We start from the raw sequence: 21,967 nt of genomic DNA, 5'->3' as shown, positions 1-21,967 counted from the left end.
TCTTTCCATACAGTGAAATATCTCATGTTCTGTGCATCATATACCAAAATTATTAGTTATTAATCACATTTAACACTGAAAAAATTTCCTTAGCCACAAAGTTATCTGAAAACATTTTAGCACCGTGGCTCTGTGTGAAACACACTTATTTGTTCAGCAAGTCTGCATACACAAGAAGCCATAGAAGCTGGAATCCAAATGAAAGTGGTTTGTCAGAAAAGCTGCACAAGTGTACTGAATCCCTTGCCTTCAGTGGCAATACCTACATTTCTGTGGGGATAAGAGTGGGTAAGTAGATTTGAGACATTCCATATTTCCGTTTACATTAAATTCCTTGCCTTACCACACAACCCTAAAGAACATCCCAGTAAAACAATTTTCATTAAGCTAAAGACAGTATCATAAAGATAACAGACACTCAGACCTGATTTTAATCTCAAATCCACTAGTTACTACTTTAACAAGTATACAGGCTTACTCTTGCTAGAAAGGTCAGTCAAGAATTATCTTTCTCCACTCTTGAGACAACCAAGGCTACACAAGACCCCTTTTTCATAGGCAGAGACAGGACCCAGATAGATCTCTAGACAGATATCTAATATAGCAGTCGTATTCATTTTCAGAATAAGAGCCTCCTGTCCAACTACCGGGCAACAGGATGTGAGTAAAAGCAGGACAAAGTCCACATAAGCAGCAGTCTGGAAGCACCTGAGAACCTGTTCCTTTGCCCATCCTCTGTTGCCACTCTTGCATTTTCTTCAATTAACCCAGAAACAATCCAAGTGCTAAGATAAACTTGCCAAGCAAAATTCTTATGTTTGAATACTTAGCACCTAAAGATATTGGCAAGAACTCACCAATTCCTTCTGAAGAGTTCCAGGTAGCTTCATAGTTTCTTCTCTTTAAGACCCTACCACTACAACATAAAATATTTTTTCCACAGGATGATCCAAATAGAGACCTCAGTACTTTCAACGGACAGCTGTGTGAAATAGTCTCTTGGGAGTCCAAATCAAAGACCTCTTTTGCTAAGGGATCAAAAAGGTAGAAGTATCATTAGATAGTTTTAAATCCTCAAAACACAAGAAAATTCTTAAGACCATTTTCTTGTTGCCACCCCAGGGTTTTGTGCTTTGAACTTCAAGTTTCTTAGTTTGGGCCACAAAATTGAATTGTTACAAAAGAGACAGAGAAGTTAAGTACTTTATACACTCCTTGTTTTCTATTTACCAAAAATGAGGGCCAAGCATAAACACCTGTTGCTGCAGCACCTCAGAAGTATTGGAAATAGGTTTCAGTAGCCAGCAATAATATTAGAGTACAGAGTAGCAAGTTTTAAAACTCAAAATTTATGATTAACTGCACCAGCAGTTAACAGGCTGCAATTGTGAAAGATGGACAAGACCATCAGGTCATCCAATAAGCAGGAGCTGGACAGATGAATCACAGTCTCAAAGTTACAGTCCTATCTTCAAAGCTGTCAGAAGCCTGTTGATAAATTTTTCAGCCTGCTTCAGAATGCGTTGCAACATCTCTGTCCATCAGAAACAGTCATTCCCCCTTGTGATTTCACTTTGCAAGTAATAAAATCCAGACTGCACTGCAAACAAAGAACTGCAGTTCCCCCCCTGCTTGCTCTTGCCCTAAGCACTTTGGCTACAGAGGCTGCTAGGTTTTTTTAAAATGCTATTTTAATCTCTCCTATGCTTCCAACACATTCTGAATCTCACAGAAATTTTCTTGTAATTTGCTATTTCAAAGTATGCTTTCTCAGATAGACCTGGTCCCTATTTAGTCCCCTTCTGTTGAAGGTTCACACAACCAATAGGTTTGGCTCTACATCTGCAGAGCAAATTAATGCTCAGTACAATCCAAACCAAGACAGCCTGAGCACTTTCAACATACTAAATTGCTGACTCAGTCTAAACAACTCCATTTCAGAATTAGTCACACATATAAGGCTGTTAAGGTGGAAACTGAAATTTGTGCCACTATGAACTCTTATCTCAACCAACTTCAGTACGCTTGCACCTAAATAAGGACTTCACAAGAGATCTATTGGCGGTGATCAGTTTTTTAGAAATAGGATGCTTCTCTCCAAAATTCATGTTCTTTCCAAAGACAGACAGTGAAATGGGATGGTATCGTAAGAACATGGTGAAATCTTAAGACTATAGAAGAGACTATGGCTACAAGTACCCAGAATTTCATTTTGAAAAATGGAAGGAGCAATTTCCAGGTAATCCAAGGGATAACTGCCTTGTCCTATTATAAGCTCTTGCCAACCCTTCCTTCCAAAGCACTTTCAAGTTTCCACTTCCCAGGAGGGGCAAACAACATTAGACATAGCACAGACCTGACTATGAGCTAATTAAAAAGGAATTCCCATACAACGTGCTAGCTACTAAACACTAGAACAGAATTAAAAGCAGTCAAGTACTATGCTGATTATAGCTATGTTTAGATTGTTTAGATTTTTTGCACTTGTTTCATTTACATACTTTTTTTGGACTTCTATTTTTCCCTTCCCTCCGCACAATCATGACTACTATCATTAAAAAAAACGAAGCATTTCTCTAACTGTGCAGTCTGTATAGCAACAGTGCTTGCTGGTGGCCCTATTTCACTTAAACCCTGAACATCAAGAGTCCAGTTTGATGTGAAAAATCCAACAGGTATTTAAAAACCCAAACTGTAAACAAAATCCTATTTTAAAATACATTAGACAGAATAGGCTAAAGATAATTGCCAAATCTAGTAAAATATATATATATAATCCATTCTATCCATATCATTTTTCCCTCAAGGCTTCTGGGAAAGCAGACAGATTTTGACAAGGGCGTTTGCTTTTAAAATAAGTTTTTAAATTCACTTTGCAAGATCCAAATTTACTATAACTAAAGCCATTTGAGCAGTATATTTTCATAGATGCTTGCATCAGACTAACTACAACATACTGGTACCAAAGCTAGTTCTCCATCATCTGAACACCGAGGTTAATAGCTGCAAAGTCTGCTGCTTCTGCAAAAATAGAGGTTGCTGTTCCACAAAAGATTTTCTACTTAAAAACTTCAATTCCTATTCCTCCAGAAGAACTTAACATCCTGATGAAGCAAGCCATTTCTGAGGATATTAAGCTTTACTAGCTTAAACAGTTGCAACACAAACAAGGGAACTGAATTATATTGCATGACCTTCTATCTTGCATTTCCCATCCTGAGGGTTTGACTTGCACATGCTGTACAAAAAGTAATTATACATTTGTAAAAAAAGTCAATACACGTTGTAAGTTGAACAAACTGCTTCATATGGATGCTAACATGGACTACTGGCAGGCTAGAACATAGATCAAGTCTTTAGAGTTTAAAAAAAAGATACAGTTTCCAAGTAAGTCTACTCTAGAAAATGTCACTTATTTTAAAGCTTTATTATCTGAAAAGTATTTACTCGGAAATCCTTCCTTAGCATAAAGACAACCCAACTGTCTCAACACCGCTTTTATATCCCTGCTTCACAACTCTGAAGTACAAAAGCTTAAGGCGTCAAGGGATGCAACAAAGCATGTGCTTTTCTCTGAAGCATCCGCACCATCTTGGCTGAAGCTTCTTTAAGCTCAAGACATACACTTGGCTTGAAAACTTGCAGCCCAGGTGGTTAAGGTACACACCAACTGGGCAACTGAAAGCAGGATCTTATGATGGGAATCAAACTTAAGTGGTGCTACCTAATGTATTAGTTCCACACTTCGTGGTAAAGAATTTAAAAGTAGATGACCACTATGTAAATATAAAATTACCAACACATTTCTTCCAAAGACAGCTTGCAAAATTACAGGCCATTACAGATCCAAACTCTGGAAAGTTACATACTTATGCTATAGAGCTGACTTCTCATTCTGCTTGACTGATTGTGCAGTCCAAAAAGTACAGTAACCAAGTTCAGCAAGCAGCTTCCTAATATTGGATGAGTGAAATGTATTCACACTGTCAAGATGAAAAAAAGACTGAGTGACATTCATGTTAAGCACATGCATCACCTGCACTGCCCTAACTCTGAGTATTACAACAATATATACAAGCGATTTCTCAGTTCTGGGCTCTCAGACAGAGATTCTTACAATTTCACTACAGTCCAGGCTAAAAACAAAAGGCTTCATGGCATTAGACAAAATACATTTCAAGAGTATTTCCAGTGACTGACAAGGATCGAGCTAATCTGGAAAAGAGATACGTATTGTTCCTTAGATTAAGGTCAACAGCTCTATTGAAGAAATCCAGCCCATCATGAACATGAAAGACAAATATGCCAGTTTTCATATTTTCAGAAGCAAAATAGGTCTCAGCTTGCACATTATGGCAATTGATGGGTGGTAATGGAAACAGATTCTGTTATATACAGCTTAATCATCATTTTAACCATCATTTTAAGCATTGTTACCAGGTCTTGCACTGAACATTCAAACACTAAATTGCTGTGGTGGGATTTTTGCCAGCAACACCCTGAGATACAAGCAAGATGTCTCTTTGCATCACTACATCCAAAGAATTCCCCCGAACAACTTCTCTTTTGCAACTTCATCTCATTGCTACTATAATGCCTGGATTTTTAGTTACTCAGCATGAGGGCTTACTCATCTAATGCTTTTTGAATGGAGTTACTGAAAAGAGCTAACTATTGCTTCATTTGCAGATCCTTCCCTGAATAAAATCAGAAAACTATTAGTGCTTTACAGGTTGCATCTTCTAAAGCACAACACTCAAAATGTAACACTGGAGGTTCAGTCCTTTGAACTACTGATTCGGTTCCTATCCAAAGCTCCACAGCTGCAATATCCAAATTAGATCTGCAAGTAACCCGGTGGCTTAGTTCACTTCTTAGGGGAAGATAGACAGAAACAGCAAGATAGGAGACTAGACAATACACATCATCTCCTTGACCCTCAGGATCAAAGAAAACCACACGTAACATTCATACCTATAAGGCACAATAACCTACTATTGCCCCACATCAGTTAACAACTATGATAAGTAACTGCAGTGCCACTCAAGTCTAATGGTAAGCCTTCTTCTATCCTTAAGGTTCCTCTGTACCACTTCTTTCAGGGAAAGTGGCATACTTGTCATGGAATAACCAGTTGGGTTCCTACAGTTAGCTTATACAATATCACAAGTGCTAGTCAGACATTGAATTAGAAGCCAACACACAAGACAGATGAAACCAAGATTCCTCCATCCGTCTTTCCATAGACACTACAGCAGGAATCATGTAGAACCAACTGGAAGACACAAAAATCATGGCAAATATTTCAGTAGGAATAGAAAAAAACAACCCAAACCAAAAATGTGCTATTATTTGGAGTCTCCAAGTTACACCATCACCACCCACAGTCCAATTAGATACTCTAGGGTAATGTGGGCATGTGGCTAAATGCAAATAACCTCTGTGCTTCCACCAAAAACTAAACAACGCAATAGCCATGGATGCTTTAAAAAGTAAAACTAAACTGATAAAAAGGCAAATTAATTCAGATCGGTTTCCCTAATAAGACAGTCGACCCCTCTCATCTTTGATGAATGTGTCCCAAGATGTGATAAAGTGCATAGCACCGTGACCCTTGATCTCTGCTTTACAGAAGTTGTCATTCAAGGCTCAAGATATTTTGTTATCCTACCACGTCTCTCAGACTGTTCAAAACCCACAAAAGACAACCAGGCTAACAGCTAGACTTGCTATTTCCAAGAGCACACACTGATGACTCTGACCCTCAAACTGTAAATCTGACACTAAACTAGAAAACGGCCATTCAGATGAGGTTCCAGGTGAAAGACTTCCTAGTGCTCTGACACCAAAGCAAGAGATCACACACCAATAGACGTGTGAAAAAACACCAACATTTATCAGAATATGACCTATCCCAGACAACTTATTTTATAAAGTCAGAGAAGCAGGAGAACTGAAGTCCATTGTGATTCTGAAGCAAAAAAGTTGCAGACTTTAAAATATATATCCATAAACACCATCAATTCGTCAATGAAAAGTATGCTGTCAGTTCCCATCACCTAGACCAACCGTGTGGATTCAAACACAACAGAAGTTTTCACTGAGACACGTGGAATTCAAAGGCCACAAAATCCCCACTAAAGGGATCCAGAACAGCTTCAGCCTCCCTAACCGCCACTAAACCTCTAAGAGCTGCAAATCACCAGTCTCATACTGGCTGCAAGGGCTTCTATCACACAGGCACTGCATTAGTGAATTGTACAAGCCAGAAGAAAACCATTTCTGAAACACAATGTACCTGGAAGCAACAGTGAGATCTATGCAGACAAAGCAACTGAACCAAACAGCGTTTTAGGGTTTTGTTTTGGGGTTGGGTTTTTTTGTTGGGTTTGTTGGGGTTTTGGTGGTGGTGGTGGGGTTCCCCCCCCTCCAAGGCCTGGGAGACTAGGAGCTAAGTGTTGTCAATGGCATTTATTGTTCCATTGCATAAAAGTATTAACCATATACATGAAAAATATCTTAAGCACCCCTTGGAACTAGAAAGCCTTTTAGAGCAACAGGCACAACTCTTCTCAAGGTTTGAGAAGCAGGGGATTCAACTAAAACATGGCCAATTTCCCTGGTTGGGGTTTTTCTTTTTGCCTAAGACTACAGTTATTGCAAATTTTTGTTTTATTTTTAATTCAGTTTCAGTCCATTGCAGTCTTCACTAGTCAAGAACCACAACCTCACTTTATGTTAGTTTTCTGCAGAGAAGCTATTTTAAGTTAATGACCATGCCCATTCTGCCATTAAAGTGTTTTTTCAGTCATGTACTTAACACAAGTTTTTTTACGGTACTTTGTTTCACATTATGCTCAGCAGTCCATGCAACACACTGAATTTTGCAACCAAATAGCCAATGGCCATTGGCAGACTTCCACCCCCCTTTCTCAATATTATTGGAATAAATGAAGGCTCATTTGCACATGGATGGCAGCAAAAACCCTCTGCAACCTGCAAAGTCAAGTTAACTCCCCTAATTATCAGTGTAAAGTAGATTTATTACAAGTCTCATTACACTTGATTCATTGTTAGCTAGGATCACATCAGGTATCTCAGCTTTTTTGCTAGAAATCCATATTGAAACACAGACTGAGGATTATCAAATGGCCAAAAGACCACTGGGTAACAGTCTGGATAAACGTTCTTACCTAATAAAACTACAACAGGAAAGGAGACAATTGGAAGATTTCAGAGCAATCCTTCTAGCTACTTTAGGAACAGCATCAGTGGCTGAAACATTATCATCAATGTAAGAGGACTTCTGTAATACTCTAGAACAAAAGTTTTAACTTCATCTGAAAAAGGAATTTGCACTTAAGTGGCTCAACTTCATTTCTTCTCTCAGTGAATCTTAAGTTGTCTTATAGTACAGTCTTATTTCAAGTCAGAGTAATGCTGATGGCCCTCTAAACTAACAATTTGGTCACCAACTAGTGATCCTAGTGACTCCTGATAAACTCACAGCTGTTGGGCTAAGTATTTATACATGAAACAACTGACGTATTTCCATCTGGTCTTCATGACAGGAGAATGACTATATAGAATGGCAAATCACTACTGCTTCCAAACAAAACTCGGGGAAGAGGAAAGGGAAACTGCTGAGCTGGACTGCCCTTGACCCATGACATAAACAGACAACTCAGCTGTCACTTATGTTTTGGTCATTTGAGAAGCAGCAGAAAGTATATCTGAAATAAGACACCATATTCAACTGAAGCTCAATCTAGTCCATGGATTTTTTTTTCCTCTCCCTGGAAAGGGATCTGGCTTGGGAAGGGGGAAGGGAGAAGGCAAGAGTATGAGGCAAATTCCCAAGAGAACTGTAAGCACATTTCCATGGATGAGATTGATTTAACAGCTGGAAAATATAAGTTTGAAAGAAGGCAGCTCCAGGAGTCAAAATTTAGATGCAGGTTTTAACCATGCTGATTATTCTTTTACATAGGGTAGCCAAACAGAGACACAGATAAAAAAATCTGCTTCATTCCAGAGCAGGGAGGAGGGGAAAATCCTTGTTTTGCCAGATGGCTTATACAGGGACCACAGGAAGATTCAGGAAGGCCAAAGTTAGAAAATAAAGCAAAAAAAAAAAAAGACATTGGCAATGACTGATACAGTGTTTGTTGCAGGGGGAGGAATGAGAATACTTCCTGAACAGGTAAGAAGCAAGAACAATTACCATTCCCACACAGGAACAAGAAAAACAAAAGATACCATTTCCCTGCATATTATTGCCAGAGAAGATAAGGACAGAAGTCAAAGGGAAAGTGGAAAATAGTTTTCTACATCGTCAACCAACTCATTCTTTCCATTCTAAATTCCAATGCCAACTTCCTGAGATTTCATACTCCTAAGTGAAAGCATCACTATGCTTACAGCCTGCTGCTTTTTAACTGCACTCATCCACACCAGCTTAGTTAACATGCATATCAGTTGAGTCATTATGTGGTATTTACCAGTGATTTTAGATAAAGCAGTTGCACTTCTTCAAATTTTACAAGTTTACCCAAACCACGAGGTTTGTTGCAAAAAGTTATCAAGATCAGAAGTTGAGCAACATATACCCTTGGATATGATACAACAGTAAAATCACACAACACAAGCATACTTAGAAATTCAGTATCATCTTATACACTGCCATATTAGAAGCCACAACTGTTCTCTGACAGAGGTCAAACCACTGAAGAACTGTAGTGAAGCAAACGTTCAGTTAAACAATTCAGAACACCAACCAGCAATTTGCAATAATAGTAAATAGCAGAAGCTACCACAAAAAGAATTTTGAGGATTATTTTGCTGATGTTGAAAGTACAGCTATATGCTTTAGCACAGCTGATCCTGGCTTACTTCCTTTGGTTAGCCCAACCTAATCTAAAGCTACTTAAGCTTTCTTCACATAACTGAACCATTTCTTTGCTTCGCTGAGACGATTACTGTTTGCAATAGTGTTAGTTTTCATATATGAAAAAAGAAGTACTAGAGTTCTTGCAGATTCTTCTCAGTTTATCAGAAACCAAAACCCTATCACTTGCATGGTTTAGAATCTAAGGATGCTTTCTCCCAGTACGGGCTTATCAAGCAGAAACTATTTAAAGTGTAGGTACATTAGGAGTTTTCCCAGCACCTCTACATTTGGGGCAGCAATTCTCTGCAAAGTTTTTCTCACTCTTGTTCAGCTCAACACTTTAGAGCTCTTCATAAGCTCTTCATACATAGAGCTCTTTGTATCTTAGAAAATGGATCCAGAAAGCTTTCTGAACAGCTAGTCATCTACCACTAACTAGGCCACAGATGCTGGTTTGAGATGGATACCTCTCCAGCTTCAAAAAAACCTACTTCAAAACTACATTATGGTCACCAAGTTTTACCCTGGAGACGGAATGTGCCGGTTCATGATCTATTACAAAGTACTAAAAAAAAAAAAATCACAACAAATAGCAACAAAATGTTCATCATTACTGGCTGCTGTCCTTATACAGCTCAAAGTCTGAATACATGAACATGTAAAGTCATTTTATGCATGTCAGTTACACAAATACTTAGTCTGTAAAAAACTGAGAAACTGAGGTATGTCAACAGTAGGTAGCTTATTCAATAAGTTATTACTAAACTACGAATGCAAAGAGAGGTATTTTGGCAAGAAGCAATGCAGAAATCCACAAGTGGTAGTACAAGTATTATATTAATGATACTGTCATGAACTAGCCATTCATACCAATGGGAATTTTCAGAATCAGTTCATTGTTTTAAACGTGCCTGGTCCTAAAGCTTTAAAATTTGTGTCATGTACATCCTAAGAAACAAGTTTTTTTGCTACTGCTCACCTTAGTCTTGTAAATGCCTTTTCAACTCTCAAAGTTCTTTAGAAGAAACCGCTTAAATCAACAGTAATGACAGATCTAAGAGTATCCAACACCAATGAATCAAACTTCAATTCTGCTTAGTTTTCTGGGATTCACCCAAATTTGAGATGTAAGATTTCACACTGGATGGAAGAAAAACACTTTCTTTGAACCCTAGTCTCAAGATACAGAGAAGATAACTGACTATTTTTCCTATTTGAAGTAAGTGCTATCATATACATTTAGTCACGTTCAGTTGCACTGATATGCTGTAATTTGTGCTGTATTAGTATCGTGGAAATTCTTTTTTAACCCTCCCCATATATGCACCGTTCCACAACAAGCCCTATATCCCACCTGATGCATCTATGCAAACACTTTGGAAACTCTAGGGACACCAACTATAAGAAAAAAAATCACCAGTCTGTTAGAAAAGCAAGAAAGGAAGTGAGCTGTATATGATATTAAGCTGAATCTAACTGGACTGTAGCAAGTTTTACTTTATAGGCATATTACCTGAATAAATCAAGAAACTCATTTGTACAAAATTGTTTTCATTACTAACACCCTGATAGAAGGGACAAATTACAAACTACAGGACCATTCTTAAAGAGTTGCATGACAAGCTAAAGCAACTGGAAAGATTTGTTCTTCTACACAGACAAAAAAAATGCAGCCCCTAAACAACAGGATGTTAACTACTTATATTTGTTCTGTACATGAAACTTACTTCAAGCACAAATGCAACTTGAACCACAATTCTCCTGGATCTTTCCATCTTCTGCAAACACAAGATGACCACAACTTGAGGTGCCAAGATTCCTTATTCTTCTTCCTTAGATTTCTCCCAATTTTTGTTTCCTGCCACAACCACTGAAAACCACTGAAGTGGTTCAAGCAAGTAGTCTACAAAACCAAAGGGAGTCCATAGGAAACATATGCACATTCTCCTAGAGGAAACTTGAGTATTAAAGACAGGTTTTAGTGACAGATCTTCAGGTATAGACCATGCACAATCTATTAATGTACTACAGCATTTAAGTCTTCAGCAGCAACCCAGAGCCTCTTCACTTTTTTTTTTGGTTTCTGAGGGTAAATACTGAACCTCTCAGATATGTTCAGGCTTGTATAATGACATCAGCAAAAGAAACCATACCATCACATGAACTTGCTCACAGTTGTAATCAAGAGCAAAAAAAAAAAACACCACCACACAAATTCAAGTGCCCTGTGTAATCTCTGTCGCCATCCCCCCACCCCCAGTACAGACAACCTGAAATGCATTCTGCTTTTGAGCCACTTGTCTGCAGAAAAAAGCTCAAGCTGCATGCAAAGGAAGTAGAGAAAACCACAAAAAATATATTCTAAAACTACGTCCTATTTTTGTATTACACATTTCTGCAGTTCCTCCATTTTCAGCACACTGTTCCTGGCAATCCTAGTAATTCATTAAGCTGCAAATCATGATAAATGCAAACAAAAAACATGCTCTCAAAGGCCATTCTACATACTGTCAATCTCTACCTGTCTACATCCAGAGAGGGCAATATATAAAAAAAATTTCAATCACTTTGCAGTCAATATTTCTTACTGTAGGATACTTGTCTGAGTGGACTGCTTCTTAAGAACTCTCCAATTCAAGCTTAGTCTCACCGATATTTTTTCTTTAGGGAAGACTCAAAGGCTCTGAGCCCAAGTCAGCTATAGCAAAACAGAGCACATCAAGTTAGCATCTTGCATTTTTTATATAGATACAAAACTTACATTTCCCAAATGAAAGCACACCATAAGCTGAATAAAGAAAGAGACAAACCAAAAATAGTTTTGTGTTGGAAAATATCTGTAAGAATAGAAGCCTCACTTAGAAGCAGATTTGAAAACAGACACGGTAACATTTTGCAACATTTAAGCAAAACCTGCTAACAGTTCAGAAATTGCCATTAACATATGCATATTACATAAGCATACACAGATTTGCAGATCCTTAAGATAATCAGCCTGGATTGCTGAAGCTTTTAATAGCAATATTTGTGGGTTATTGTTTGCATGTCATTAGCCTTTGCCAGGCTAGCAGCAGTCAAAATACATTCAGATCAGGGTCATAAACTTGCCAGCAAGAGTCAAAGCAGAAACAAGTCACAGGGTTACTCTAAGAGAGGAGAATGTCCAAGGAAAATTGGGTAACACCATCAGCTGGATAGTCTTAAACTATCAGGAGGTTGTATTAACTGGCCAAAACCAGATAAAATGCACATAATTGTTGGTATCAGCTTTGTACCATCTTCCATTTAGCTCAGCATTCCTACATAGCTGTTTCAGATTGACCCCAATTACAGAGATCTGTATTCTTATTCTCTTCAAATTCTTCTAAATGGTAGTAATAAACTCCCTGACACTTAAATTAGTTCTTCCATTCATAGCTTTCTGCATTCTATTGCTAGCCCCAAATCTGCTATCAGAACCCACTACCTTCAACTACTGACGCAGTGAAATTTGGAATGGCTGAAACCATGCAGATGAAAGAGATGATCCAGAATAGATAAATAGAAACAAAAAAACTTCTCCCTCATATAAGGAGACTAATAAAGCTCATGTTTGCCAAGCCACCTGCTATCGTAAAGCAGAAAAATAGCAGTTCAGGGGATAGCTATCAAAAGTTTCTATCAATGACTGCTTATTAACAGCCGATAGGATCAGAACCATTCTGGACTATGGCTCAAAACACAGCACCCACACCACAAGTTATCAGAGTTGCCAAAGCTTCCTCTTCATTTTAATCTTACTGGTACATGCTAGAAGGACTCCTACTAACCACTTGCAAAATTAGAAGACTTGAAAAGCACCATAGTGATCCTGTCCTGAGAAGAGATACTCCAGAGAAGCGCTGCCCAGATGATTTCAGAATCACGTTCTCAGGCACACCGAGTACGAAAAGAGATGGCATCCCCTACATTAAAACACAGAGCCCTAGGCAAAGCGTTTGTTCCAGTGTCATTGACACATCACTTAAAAGCTCATAGATATTTTGGTTACAAGGTAGTCGGCCTTCAAGCATAAACACACTTCCTGGAGGATTTCTAGATTCTACGTACATACGTAGCATTCCCAAAGATTCTGCTTAGACCTAAAATTATAAAACGAAACTTAGCAAGTTTGTCCCTCTGAGGTATTTAGAACAAGTTATCCTTGTGAAAACTGCTTACTGCTTTAGATACATATTAATACTTAAACAGCTTCTGGAAGACAAAAAAAAATACCAGCATCAGTTCCATTTTTAGCAGGTTGCAGTTTCTTTCGCTGAAAAATAAACTGAGAGCATGTTAAATTGCTTGAGCCATGCAAGGTAACACACAGTGCTGCTTGGTATTACCCAGGCAAATCTGGAAGTGCTTTAGAATAATCTGGATATGTACAATGCACATCTCATCACCAGATGAAAATGACAACTGGGATGAAGTTCAGAAGTATGTTTGAGAAACAAATCTGAATTCTTCTGGTCACTGTATTGCATCCCAGTTATTTTACTCTGGCTTATTAGAAAAAAGAAGATTTGGCAACATCTGCGATGATCTTGATGCAAGGATCTCCTTTTGGGTTAAGAGGACAGCACCACACAGCATAAAACGTTATTAACACAAAGTTTATCCTTTGCAGCATGGAGCTCCAGAGTCTTCTGCAGGTTGTGCCCTTAAGACAAGAAGTGAGCAAGCTCCCTCTCTCAAAGGTGACCTCAAGTGAGCCACAGATTCAAGCCTAGTCACCTCTCTACTTCCCCCAGCTCTCCCAAGGGGAATAATGAGGGCAACCAAAACCACACATTGGCAAGTGCTGGTATGACAATTTCTAAATATCCTGAGGATGCTGGAAATAAGGTAGAAAGAAGGATATCTGTAGTATCTTGACGAGAGACATTCTAATGCTGTTTAAGGCCCAGTATATAGCCTAAATGATTCTCAAAATCAGCTAGAAGAAAGTCCTGGGGACTGTATGCAGCTACCACAAAAATATTTATGAAGCCAGTATGAAGTTTGAGTCTCATTAGTTAGGACAAGAATTTTAACACCATATTTGAAAAGATTTTCAGATGGCTCATGTTAGATAAAAGCTTTCAAGCAGCACTACAAATCCTGCTATTTAGAATAGGAATTGTTTCAAGTATACTGGAAGAGTGTTTTTCCAGACATGGTGTACACGCATCATGATCAAGTTAAAACCATGGAATCATTATCTGAAGTTTTAAGAGTCAAAACCAGTAACTTTCTACCATCTGCTATTAAAACAAAAACACCACATGCTCTGCCAAAAGAAGGTCCTATGCCCAGCTGCAGAAGCACTGCAAACTTGCATGATATTTATTATTTTTCTTATAGCCCAAATGTTACAGCCATTATCTCCGTATTTCCATTTTTTCGAAGTTAATAACCTCAAGACTAAGACAAGCTTGAAAAAATGAACTTCAAAACTGAACTAGTAAAATACCCAACTTTTATTTCAACTCAACCATGATTTGGAAGAACCAATTAGTGATCTCAAAAAAAAGGTTGCTAATCTTTACAGGAAATTAAGAGTTTCTGCAGAGATGCATGACAGGAAGCATCAAGGTGGCCACTGCTTTGCACAAACTTTGTCATATACAGCATGGAGAACCTGGGTGACAGTCAGAGCTGTGCTGTTTAACAAGCCACTGGTATGAAACAAACAAAAAAGAGACAAAATTAGAAAAAGGACATGTGGCCCAGAGAGAGGCTAACCAAAAGGTACAGAACCTACACTGCACCATGCACTGCATCCATGGAGACTATCACAGATCTATTAGTGCTTGTTTTATTTATTACTCTGCTAGACAGCTCTCAAAGGACTCTGTACAGGATGTCTACAGGGATTTTTATCAGGTGAGGTTTGCTTTTTTTTTCCCCCCTGCTTTCAAAGAATCATTATAGTCCTGATACTTTTCCTTAGCCTTCAAAAGTTTAGTTATGAAGCTAAGTGTTTTTATTTTAAGCCACAACAGGCCAAAACAAATCTCATTTAAGAGGTTTAATTCTGCAGCTCTCAAACACACCTAAACTGACAAATAAGAACCTGTTCATTTCCATAAGAAATTCTGCATTTTAATAATGTACTTACCCAATTATATTTATTGCCTTGCAACCAGTCAGTTACAAATTGAACCACAGCCACCTCCAAAAGTGATATCCCTTTGAGGTAAGATTCTTTTCCTAAGTAGGGGTCTCCTAACAGCTGCAGCTCCAGAATGTACTTTAAAGCTCCCTTCTCTCTTTCAGGGTCACCTTTGTAAAGTCTGAGGGAGCCTGACCACCGTTTATATTTCGCAGGTAATTAGTCTGGCTCCCTTCCCATGTCATTTATCAAGTTGTCAATTGTATCAGTTACAGCACAAACACTCTGGAATATGGATAGGTTTTGCTCTTTAGCCAAAGGAGAAATTTTCACATCAGAGGTTTGAAGCCAATAAGTACCAGTAACTTGTTCTGCTCTACAACATGGAAAACCAACAGAAAATCTAGACTTTACTGCACAAAATTTCAAGCTCCCTATGTGTGCACACTTGAAGACACCCAGAAATCCATTGTAATCTGAAAATGTTATAAACAGATTATACACTGTTTTACAGCTTTTTGCTTTCAGTATTTTGGAATTTGTAAATCTGAGAACAGAAAAAGAACTAAGGACAGAATGGCATTTATACCTTTGTTAATCTAAATTTGTAACAATTATGCATCTGACCCAGAAGCAGTCACGAACAGGAGGCACACTGCTGCTGTTACAGTAGCTGTAGCCACATACAATTATGCTCACAGACTAGCAGAGTATTTTAAACAAGAATGTGAAGTACCGGATAGGCAGGGAAGTTACCATACTGGATTAGACTTCAGCTTGATCTGTTTCAGTAGAAGTTTTATAAAATATATTTTTAAATATTCAGAATTACACCACAGAGCTTTCAAAGCATGTATATTTGTTTCAGGTTGTTGAATGTTCCTCCAGAACTAGCAGAATGTAATCGTTTTCCAATAGCACTTAACAGACAGATGAATTCCAGGTCCATACTCCTCAGCTTCCTCTCACTGCGCAAAGGTTTTGATCTGGTTTTCCATTTTACTTTAATGCAGCTATACAATTGTGCATCAGAGCTAGCATCTTTGCAGTCAGGCCTCCTAGTGAGCCATATGCAACTGGCTTTTTAAAAAAAAAAAGACTACAGGATGCCACAGTTATGTGATACAAGACCTTTTTTGGTTGTCTGACTTGAACATGCAACTTCTGTAATATTCCCAGCTTAGTCACTCCAGAAAGCAAAGAGATTTTAAAAAATTATACTGTGACTTCAATAAGCTGATATTTATCATGGTGAGCCTGCAATGGAGTCTATACTCCAGAGTATAGAAACTACATTCCATTGTTGTCTGCTGATCTAAAGATCAGTATTAAATAGAGCTTTAAGTCTGAGAGATAAAGATAGGTACAGTTAAATCTGAAGTGTCACTAGAAGTGAAGATATACATCATATCCAAGCAACTTCCTGTATTGTGAGTTTTAAGTTAACTTCTATACATTATTACACTCAGAAAAATCCTGACATATGGAAATATTATTTAGCACCTCACTACTTCTTGTAAAGTGACAACCAGTTGCATTATCATTTTCACCAGAACACACTACAGAATCACAGGTTCACATTTGGTTATGGCATTATGCTTGTTCTCAACTGTTTTTTCATCGCTACCACCTAGGTAAAAAAAATCCATTTATAAATTGGGAGTATTTCTGTACTACGCTTGGTCTATAGTTAACAGGCTGCAACAGAATTGCATTCGTGTAACCTACACTAGTTTATTACTCAGAAGATTTATAACTAAAGGTAACCAAATTCACATCCAGCTTCCCCTCAAAGCAGTAATGAGTACAACATACTCTCCTTGCACCACTTTCACCTCAAACTCATTTCTTACCCCCAGAAGCTCTATCCCACCCAGAGGCAGCCCTCAACCTCCTTTTCCCCTTCAGCAGCTCACACGTTAAGCACAATAACCTGTCTTAACACTGCACTGAAGCCAGAGTAAGAATGGCAAAGTGACATATCAGCAAAAAGATGCATTCATGAACTGTAACTGCTGACTGACCAACCTACTGTTTCTGTCAAAGAAATACAAAGGACAAGAGTGATACAGCACACACCAGACAAGCGGTGCTGTTCTCCAGTGCACATAGTTTACCACAAATACGTTTTCAACTAGTGTAAGTATCTTTCTAATGACTGTTTCCAAATCATGCTTCCTCTAAGAGAAGACACTGTCCAAATGAAAGTTAGGTCTTCAAATGCCCAACAATATACAGTTCAAAAAAGAACCAAATTTACCTTCCATATCGAGTGCACTTATGTATTTGGAAAGCTACTGATTCGAATGACAACCCAGAGCAGTAATTCTAGACACAACATTTTGCAGTCCAGCAGGTGACTGCACCACCTTATATTGTTCTGTAACCCAGAAGTTAAATGACAGTCTTGATTTGAAACCAAACTGAAACAGGGCCTCAGAAGATGACACATTACCTTAAGATTTGGCTTTTATGGTCAGCTATGTGACTCTTGCTACCTTTGACATAGAAGTATTACTTCTCATAGATAAACTTAATGCAACAGGAAAAGGCATCACATTTTAGCCACAATGTTACCTGAACTGTACAGAGGTCACAAAAGACTTACTGCTCAGAAATGCAATTTAAAAAGACTAACCGGTAACACAACTGTACAGGAAGAGTTATTTTAAATTAAAATAGAAAACAGCTGCAGTAACCACTTTTGTCAACTTCTACCTACTTAAAAACCATTAAAGCAGTAACCTTAACTACTACTTCGGTCAATTTATGAGATGTGCTAATGACAACAGCAGGAGGCACACTTGACTGAGAATAACTAGAGTTGAGATAAATATATACAATGGGAATAAAAGTATTTGAAGGATAACACTACACTAACAATCCCCTTGCAGTAACTGAAGCTGAGCACTGGCCCTAGGCAGTTACTGCTGAGCTCTTCACAGCTCAACTATGTTCATGGCAGGGCAGATATTTCACATTTAAATACCTGCATCCAGTATTTAAACTAGGTTCAGTTACAATATGCTTCATATAGACAAGCCACAAAGTAAACTAGCATAGTCCATCAGTCACACCTTTGTTAGGTTTTATCTATAAGCAACCCTGAAACACCAAATTCCTTCGAACCAAATCTTCCCATCTTCCACAGATCAAAGAAAAAACTAGAGTCTTGACCAGGACCTCCCTTGCTGGAAGAACACCATCAGGTTGCCCACAGAACTTCATCTCTTTCCATTTCCTCCACAGTTCAGTACATCAAGCATAAGGGGCATTATGACGCAGTTCAAGAGCCTTCTTAAGGATATAGAGCAATATTCTCCAGAGTATCATCAGCAACTTGGGAACCCAAGCTGCATTTGATAAACAGCACTCAAACTCCCTTTGAATGGAAGCGTATTGATATTCTCAGATTTCACACTTTATTGCCACAGAGCACATACATAAAAATTAGATATAGTTGCATTATTCAGCGTTAAAGTCACTCTGTCAGAGACCATCACAAAGTCTTCTGTGCCGTCCTTGATGCACATGATTCCTACTACAGAAATTGCTCCAATATTTAAATGCTATAGTTTAACTGAGATGAGAGCAGCTGACATCTTGCTTCCTTCCAAACAGCAGAGATTTTAAAGAAACTGAAGCATTTGCGGTATGCTAGAAAAGCCTTAAAAGAATATACGCTCAAAGACTCTGCAAAAGTACAAACTGTTCTCGCCCCATTCTGTTATACATCTTGCAATCAAAAACTGTAATACACTATCAACTTTGGACAAGGCATGAGGGGAACAACTTAGTCTGCATAATCTCGCTAAGCAGCCTCATTCCAGCAGCACTATAGTAGCACTGTTTAGAAGACTCTGGAGAGATGGGACACTTGGGATGTGTTCGCTTGCTAGCATGAATACAGAGAAGAAAAGCTCTTCTATTGCTAAGGAACATTATTTCAATACAATTAGAAGTAACCATCAGTTAGTTATCGTTGGTGTAATATAGCATGGAAGAAAGTTATTCACATTTCCCTAATAAAATAATTAGGCTTTGACGAAACACCCATCCTCAAATCATAGCGTTCTGGAAAACCAATGACATCTAAGTTTCAGTTCATCTTTGTGAATCCAGAATGTATTTTGATACAAATCATACATAATGAGTATCACTACTTTGTCAACAATTATATTTTCCTAGAGAAAGAAGAGGATGTACCCAACATACCAACAAATACCAAGTTTCTCCTTTTAATTCGAAACCCTAACAATAAAACAGGGCTTAATCTGAAAATATTCTACTAGCTGTAGAGTCTACCTCCTTTAGCAAATACTTTAAAAATATTTATAAATAAATAAAAATAAAGTAAAAACAAAGTAAAAATACTTTATCTACAAAATTTCTATTTTTGTCTCAAACTTGTAATTTTGTATGCAGCCTCCTTATGAGAGGAAACCTACAGCCTTCAGAATAAATTAACCCACAAGGAACTCAAATAATGTAGTTAACCTCCAAGGAAAACATCAAATATTTTCCCCTTACAAATTATTTTCATTCACGCTTTTTGCACTCTGTCATTTTAAATACTACTCATGAAATTCTTCACTCAATTGAAAGCTCAGCAACATGCCCCTTATAAATGAGCTTCTTTATTAAATTACTTCAAAGAAGGTGCTTCTTTAGACAGTTTGTCTACATGGTACTGATGATGATTAAGACACTTCAACAGAAGCGATATGTTAGCGACAAGTTACTGATGTCGCTAACATCAGTCGCTAATGCCAAGCTGACATTAGTTTCTGATCAGAAAGTAAAGTATAAAGATTAAAACTGATTTCAGGAAGTCAAGGAACTCCAAAATTGCAAAGATTAAAATTTCAAATAAAAGTCATATGATTTTGGTGGATTATTAATCTCCTCTCAGTTCAAACTGCACACAAAAAACTTAAGCAGAGCCCCACACTGGATCATTTTGCTTCATGATTTTTAAAATCAGTGCTCAAAAGACCACCACAGCAAGTACACAGCTAACATGGAGGAGCATGGCATGCTTAAGGGTCACAAAGAAAATTGGAAGCTTACTTACACAGTCAGTAAGTGTAAAACAATGGCAATAACATTATCAACCAAGATATCGGTAGAATGCTTGAGCAATCATCCAAAAGCAAGCATGAATACAAATCAAGAGATCTCCTAATAAATTCTCACAGTTTGACCAGAATAGATATAAAATTGCTGTTGAGGGGAATAAAGTTTCAGTACAGTCACTGCAATCAATCATTTGTGAGCAGCTAACTGCTTAAAAAACCCTCAAAGACTTCTGGGATTTTTAACCCAATGCTCTTTTGTCTGTCCTAAATTGGATGAGAACACACAAATTAATGAAGCCATAGTACATGAACCCCTCTATGGATTGCACCAAAACCCAACAGTAGAAAACAAGCACTATCCTTTCAATTTAATGCCGAGACTTTGAAAACAAGCTAGTACACCAGGTTATTTGTCCTGGTACTCCAAGCTCTTCCCACTTCTTTTAAGGTTGTTGCACAGCAACCTGGGTCTTGGTTATACAAGCTCTGACTCGTGTGGAACAAAGGGTATTCTTGCCATCATTAGACTGGGCTTCTACAGAACTCTGGCTCTGCTCAGGCCAGAAACTTGGTAGAATTTAATCCACCAGTCATTTGGAAAGGTTAAACTTCAGGGTTTTGGTTTTTTTAAGCTTCAGAAAGCAGACAATTACTTTCTTCCTTTCCTTGTGCCTGTATCAAGTGTGAACCCTAAACCTTAGAATGAGAGTTAGTTTGCCATGCTTTGCAAAACTAAACAATGTTATGTGCTACATGGCTTTGTGTATATTCTAGGGTTACCTCCTACAAGGATCCACTGCCACAAACATATGAAATGTCCGTGAAGTTCACATTGTTTTTTTTCTAAGAAAAACACCTAAACAAATTTCAAAAAATTAAGGCTAGCTCAAGTTGACATTCACTTACACATTCTCCCTCAGCCTCCCTGAAGCTGTGTACAATTATTTTTACAATCCTCCAAGCTACCTTTTGGAGGCGTTAAATGCAAGATGCTAAAAGAAACAGAACTGTATTACATCTTCTGATGATAAAGCTAAAAAAATCTTCAGAAAGCAGAGTATTTAAAAGAACTAAAATGCAAACTGACTCCCAAGAAAAGGTTGCACCTTTCTTCCCAAGGAGTGCCTCAGGTAAGGTCTGCGGTTCCCTCTCTGAATAAAGCAGGCCTCGAGTTGATGGATTTTACCTCGAGTGGATGGATTTTACCACACAGCCTAGGACCTGGGAGAGTGACTGTGCTTTGGTAATTCACAATTTTTATTTATTTTCCCTGCAGCTCGCACCAGGCAACTTCCACAGTGGTATCCGTATCCAGCCCTTTGTAAACAGTTTTGAAAGAGCCTCTTCCAATCTCGATGTCAAACTTCAGGAAGCGGCCATCAGGGGAGATGCCCACTGCCTTGGTCTCAAGCTCTTCAATGTCTTCCTGCTGTGTTCTCCGCTCCTCAAATTCACGGCTGGCAGCTGACGCGCTGCCAGCGGCACTGGTGGGAGGTAGCGCAGTTGCCTCGTCCTCCTCCTCCTCCTTGGGCAGCAGTGGGGCGGCATCCTTGGCGGCAGGGGTCTCCTGAGCAGACTGTCCTTCGACGGGAAGCGGGGCAGGCGGCGGCGGTTGCTGCAGCAGCGAGGGGGCCTGGACGGCGCTGACAGCGATGCAAGAGGTCCGGCTGGCACACTCAGGAGGAGAGACCAACGGAGCGGCGCTGCCTCCCGAGACAGGGGCCGAGGGCGCTGCGGGCTGCAAACTGGGTAGCTCCAAGGCCGTAGCGTTGGAGTCGCAGATCACGCTACGGCGGAAGAAGCGGTGCTCGGTGGCTGCCGCCCCTCGGCTGTCCTTGTCCATGGTGTGGCGGCGGCGCCGGTACTCCTCACTACGGCCTC

The 21,967-nt window shown here is 38.8% G+C and overlaps 1 protein-coding gene across 1 annotated transcript in view; it reads right to left on the bottom strand.

Annotated features, from left to right (window-relative positions):
- The window catches only part of LOC104622309 (serine/threonine-protein kinase WNK1-like), a gene marked incomplete at both ends in the record, with an annotated part of 42,546 nt that extends 20,587 nt beyond the window's left edge, over nucleotides 1–21,959 (bottom strand). The window contains 1 exon segment of the mRNA XM_010289049.1: nucleotides 21,339–21,959. Coding sequence (XP_010287351.1) covers nucleotides 21,339–21,959 — 621 coding nt within the window.
- Between the last annotated feature and the right edge of the window lie 8 nt (nucleotides 21,960–21,967).

Source organism: Phaethon lepturus, unplaced genomic scaffold (genome assembly GCF_000687285.1).
Source record: "Phaethon lepturus isolate BGI_N335 unplaced genomic scaffold, ASM68728v1 scaffold16326, whole genome shotgun sequence".
NCBI lineage: Eukaryota > Metazoa > Chordata > Aves > Phaethontiformes > Phaethontidae > Phaethon > Phaethon lepturus.
Note: the sequence above shows the minus strand (reverse complement) of the source record. Positions and strands in the feature narration are given on the sequence as shown.